General features: G+C 35.7%; 1 protein-coding gene across 1 annotated transcript in view; it reads left to right on the plus strand.

Moving 5' to 3' along the window:
• Positions 1–2,969, plus strand: part of LOC108968257 (serine/threonine-protein kinase 10) — a gene marked incomplete in the record, with an annotated part of 12,373 nt that extends 9,404 nt beyond the window's left edge. The window contains 2 exon segments of the mRNA XM_018932174.1: positions 334–466; positions 1,576–2,969. Of these exon segments, the coding sequence (XP_018787719.1) occupies positions 334–466; positions 1,576–2,745 (1,303 nt within the window).
• Between the last annotated feature and the right edge of the window lie 2,621 nt (positions 2,970–5,590).

A 5,590-nucleotide genomic window follows, 5' to 3' on the forward strand; every position in this document is an offset into this window, starting at 1 on the left:
TTGGCATAGATTAACTTCCAAGGCAATCCCCAAATATATTGTTCAGATCGTACTAATATAAGCTATAGCTGTCATACAAACTAACCGTTAAAAATCAATATCACGACTATTTATACCCCTTTTACTTAAAAAAAAGCAGCAGTGCAGCGTACTGTAGCTTCATTGAGCCGAAATAATGTTTTTTATTTTATTTTTTTGTGTCCACTAATGTTTACTATTAGGTTAGGTACGGYATTGCTGCTTTTCAAATTATAGGTTATTGCTTCAAAGTGATTCAATACTTTTATTTGTTTATTTTAATCACATTTCATGTTTTTCCTTACGTTCTTACAGAGAACTCGAACAGCTGCAGAATGAGAAACGCAAAGCCTTGGTCGAACACGAACAGGCCAAACTAACAGACATCGATGAGCGCCTAAAGGCTGAGTTGCGTGAATGGAAGGAGCAATTAGTACCTAGAAAGCAGGTAAATATTCGTTCAGCTTAACGTGTTTGCCGTTATTATTTCCGCACGAAAGTTATTTATTTAACACTTTATTTGTTATTAGTTTCAATGCAAAAGGCTAGCAGCTGAGTTGAGCGCGAATGGCGTAGTAAAAAGCATTCAAGCATTTGTCTAAGTTGAATTTGCAATAATTTTCGTTTATCATTTTGTGTATTTTGTGCAAACGGTGTATTTTTATGTTGTTGTTAGTGAGTGATTTTATTTTTGGTTTGTAATTTTTGTTGTGTTTTGTTGTAATTTTTTTTCTTTTGTTGCGCTGTTATTTTGCTTGTATAATACACCGAAAAGCGCATACATGTATGTGTGTTTTGGGCGCATATAGTTTGTTAAAATATATTTATGAGTTTGTTTACATGCCCCTCACTCGCCTAGACAACCGTCTGAWTGCGTCTACGTTGTGCTTTAGTTGCTTATGCTTCAACATTTTTGTTGTTTATTTTATATTTTAACAGTTTTGTGTTGTTTGTAGCTTAAATATTTGATTTTTTTTATCGCAAGTTTTAATTTTTAGCGAAAGCTTTCATTTGTAGCGCGTTTAGTAATGGCTTTGCGCTCAACTCGGCGCTGTCTATGGTGCTTAATTTACGGTGGCGTTGACGTGCTTAACTGTATTTTTTAAATTTATTAATAATTTTTGTTATTATTGGTATTTTCTATTGATTTAATTCGCAAGTTTATTTTGTTGCGTCGAAATTGCCTAAAAAGCTTTACGAAAAAAATTGTTTACTAAATACTTTTAARGTTAATACCTCGATTTAAAGACTTATCTCTTATGTATATCCTCTTCTCTTTTAACCGCTACATTTAATATGGCTTGAATTTCGGATATTAATAATGGTATTGAATTTAATACAACAAAATTTTACTACTACTAATCATTATATGCTGAAATTGCATGCAAACCTGCCAAAAATGCCAAAAAAAAAAAATTCTAAAATTAAAAAAAAAAATTATATAAATAACTACATATATTGGGCATGGGAATAATTTTGCTGTGTATGCTTTGGCGTTGGTACTACTTTCCAAAAAAAAACCAAAATCCAAAAAACAAAATACAAAAACTACCACAGAAGCTTATCGACACGCTCAACGCCATGTCTGAGCGTTTCGAGCAAAAATATGGTCCTATACCCGAACGTGTGCCCTTCACCAAGCAAGATATTGAGGTGCCATTGCAGCTGCGCGGCTTCTTCAATGACGCGCCACGCACGCTACCGCGCGGCCTCTTCCTCGGCGACAATCAAATGTTACGTTCACGCACCTACTTTACGCTCTCTTCCGATCCGCGTGCCAAATTCACCGGCTCCACACCCGATCTGAGCCGCAGCGTGCCCACCACACCGATTTTCCGCAAATTTGCACAACCTAAACTGCGCAGCGACAGCTTAGCGCTAGAGCGCGCGCCCAAATTGGGTGAGCAACGCGCCACCGAAGCTATTGTTGAGTTGCGGCAGGCGCACGGTGTGCTCACGCCACGTTTTGCAGCCRCAGCTACGGTTACGGTGGCACCAACAACGGCKACTTTAACAAYAGCAACAACTACCAGCAACGACAGTATCGATATGCCAAGCGCGGCTGGCCAATTGAAGGCAATTAATGTGCAGACACCTACACTCGGCGCCAGTCGGCAAGTGGACACCGAACGACCGACRCTTTCGACTTTTCGCAGCACAATGCCGCSGCCAACAAGTCAATATGCYACTACAACAACAAAGTYATCKTGTGCGCCACTGCGCGATGCGGATATTGTGCATGAACGCTTCAACAAAAGAGATAATGCAAGAGTTGTTGATCCAACAACAACCCCAGCAGCAGCAACTACAGCAGCAACAACAAGCGAAACCGAATTGCGTCAACAAGCGCAAAATCTGCTTTACTCCTCATCGTTTGCTATAAAACGSCCCTCACTCTATGGCAGCGGTCGCTCCTCGCTGGGCAGCACACAATCGCTCTACGACATTTACGAGGGCAGCACGCGCTTCAGCAACAACAACGAACAGACAGGGCCACTGCCACCGCCGCCGCCGTCGTCCTTAGGTTTGGCGGGCAAGCGTGCGAGCGCGCTGTTGGACAGCATTGAGCCCTCGTTGCGCGCCTCCATCAAGTTGAGCAGCGTGCAGGAGCTGCAGAATTTGAATGATAATGAGATGAAATATACGATACCGCGAATTGGCACAACTGGGAGGAAATCGAAGAAAAATAAAGCGTTCAGTCCGTTAGAAGAGGATTCAATGGCTTAGAGCAACGCAACGTGTGTGTGTGTGTGTGTGCACTTAAAGCGTAGCATACGCGCGGACAAGCAATTAACAATAAAATTTGTGGTTTATGCTAAGAGAAACGCAAATGAAATTCATAACTGTAAATCTTAAGGCCATTTAATACGCAAACGTAAAGAAAGTGATTTCGAAATTCGAAAGAAATGAAATGGTTTACAAGTGTTCTATCACTCTCAACTACTTATGTACATCGCATATCTGCATACATACATAATCATGCTTTAAATATTGGCTGCTGCATAAGACATCGTTGAACCCACATATGTGTTGACACTAACTTATTTTCGTTTGTTCCCTATGTTGTTTTTGTATTTGTTCGTACCCCACTCCATTGCATTGACCATCCAACGGCACTGCCATACATACAAACATAACTGCGTGTACGTGTGTTGGACACTAACTGTTGTAACTGTATATAGTGGTATGTGTGTGTGCGTTGGTGTGTTTCAGCATGCGCTGCACTATGTAACAAAGTATAAATATACTTCATACAAGCAATTTTTCAWTACATAGTGTCAATGCTTTAGGAAAAGCGTTGCCATATTTTAAAATATTTTTTCTGTTGAATTAAATACCAAACAGCGCTATGCGTAAATCTAAACATTCCAAAAAAAATTATTTYTTTGTAATTAAAATACATAGTTAAAATGAAAAGTATAGTATTAGGCGCACGTCTGCTTAAGCATTTCAAAAAATATTTAAAATATTCAGTTATTTAAAAAAAAGCATAAATGATGGCCATTTAAACTTCTACAAACGCAATAAAGCACTTTTAAACGCTTAAGCGCCTGAAAGTATGCCAAAAAATACAAGAAATATTTTAAAAATTCAGTCTTTCACACAGAAATGCAAATGATGTCCATTTGAACTTCTACAAGCTCCATCAATCGCTAATAAAGCGCCTGAAACTATGTCAAAACATAAATTTTCTTTAACCAAACATGCAACTTATTAGAATTTTTTTTAGAAGTGCAAGAAGCACCGATAAACGCTTTAAGCGTCTGAAACATAAAATGTATTAGCAACTTCGTTTTTAATTATTTATTCTGTGTAAACTAAATTCTGCAAGCTCGATAATCGCTTTCAGTGCCTGCAAGTATGCCAAAAATTCAAGATTCTCAAAGAAAACATAAACAATTTTTTTCAATATTTATGTATTAACAATTATTTTTTTCTTTATGCTCCTTSGCTGCATAATCTTGCACTTTAACTGCAAATTAGCCGCAAGAAAAATAATTGCGCCTAAAAGATGCTGCATACAATTTCTAAGCTATTTGGAATAAAGCTTGATTTGAATATCGTATTTGAAAACATTTCTTAACATTGAGTGCTCCAAAGTTGCCATACTTTTGTTAATTGCGTTGTTGCATACATTTGTGCGCCATAATAAAGTGCACTATTATGTATCTAGCGCCTGAAAGATGCCATTTTTAATTCAAAGAGTTTTTTTATAACAGCTGCAAGCTGTAATATTACTTTTTGAAAGAGCCGATTAACTTTTTTTTATTTTTATGGCTATTGCTGCCTATATTTAGGCGCATTATATATTAAACTGATAAAATATCATAGTAACATTGAAAATAAACACTAAATAAGCAAAAAATTAAAAAAAAAATTAATAAAAGAGTATATAAAAATATATTTTTTTTTATAAAAATAAAAAAAATTACTTTATTGCACTTTTTGTAGTGTTTACTTAAATACCATTATCTTGGAATAATTCAAATTAATGAAACCATTTTAGAAATAATAATTTATAAAGTAAACACAAAAGAGCCGAAAAATTATTTTTGAATATTATAATTTAGTTTAAAAAAAGTGTTGCATACTTTTAGGCGCATACCCCGGTTTTTTTTGTCAGTTATTATTATTCCGGTTTTTCCAATGAATTTGATAGCTAGTGCGGGAGTTGCAGCGTTAACGCTGCGCAGCGTAGAATCAAATGTGTGTTGAAGCGTGGCTGTGTATTGGAGTTGTGTTGTGGGGCGTTCTATTGTCCTATATGGTGATGTTTGATTGTAGTATTCTCAGGTGTGGTGGTTTGTAATAGATCGCGCCAATTTTCTCCGCTGAGTGATGAATGGTATATACTATGTAAGGGAGGCTTACCACAGTTATACAAGAGTATGCGCCTAAAAATATACTAATACTAAACTATATATTTTTAAAAAAAATTTTTTACTTCGGTATTTATTGAAAGAGCCCCAAAGATGCAAAATAAAGAGCCTAAAAGTATGCAAAACTATTTTTTTTGCGAAATTATAATTTTTTATCAGTTTTTATAAATAAGTTACTGGCTCTTTTGTGTTTACTTTATATACTACATGATATTAGGTAAAATAAAAAAACATAGCACACTTTTGGGCGCAAAAGGTATTTCAGCATTTTCATTTAATTCCGGCGTTCTCCAACACTTTTTAATATATTTTTTCCTATAAAGTGATGTGTAATTAATTTCGTTGCCATAAAAATCTTGCCAAAGTTTTGCTGCAGCTCCAAATACGCGCTTGCCAAGCGGCGCGCTGCTTTTAACAAATAATAAATAAATATACATACACTTTAATTAGTATTAGCGTAGCATTTATAAATAAAATTTTCGATGCACTTATATAACAAAAATAAAAACAAACATACGCACGAGTGAGTTTTTAATATAAAACAAAAAAACATATATTTTCCTACTAACATAAACACACGCAGCATAGAAGCAAGCAAGTAATGCCAAATATTTTACGTGTTATTAGCACTAATGTAAACTAACTGCAAGCAATATCAAAACAGAAAAAGAAAAAAAGTAGTTTTAAAGGGT

Source organism: Bactrocera latifrons, unplaced genomic scaffold (assembly GCF_001853355.1).
Source record: "Bactrocera latifrons isolate USDA-ARS-PBARC rearing strain unplaced genomic scaffold, ASM185335v1 scaffold_207, whole genome shotgun sequence".
Lineage (NCBI taxonomy): Eukaryota > Metazoa > Arthropoda > Insecta > Diptera > Tephritidae > Bactrocera > Bactrocera latifrons.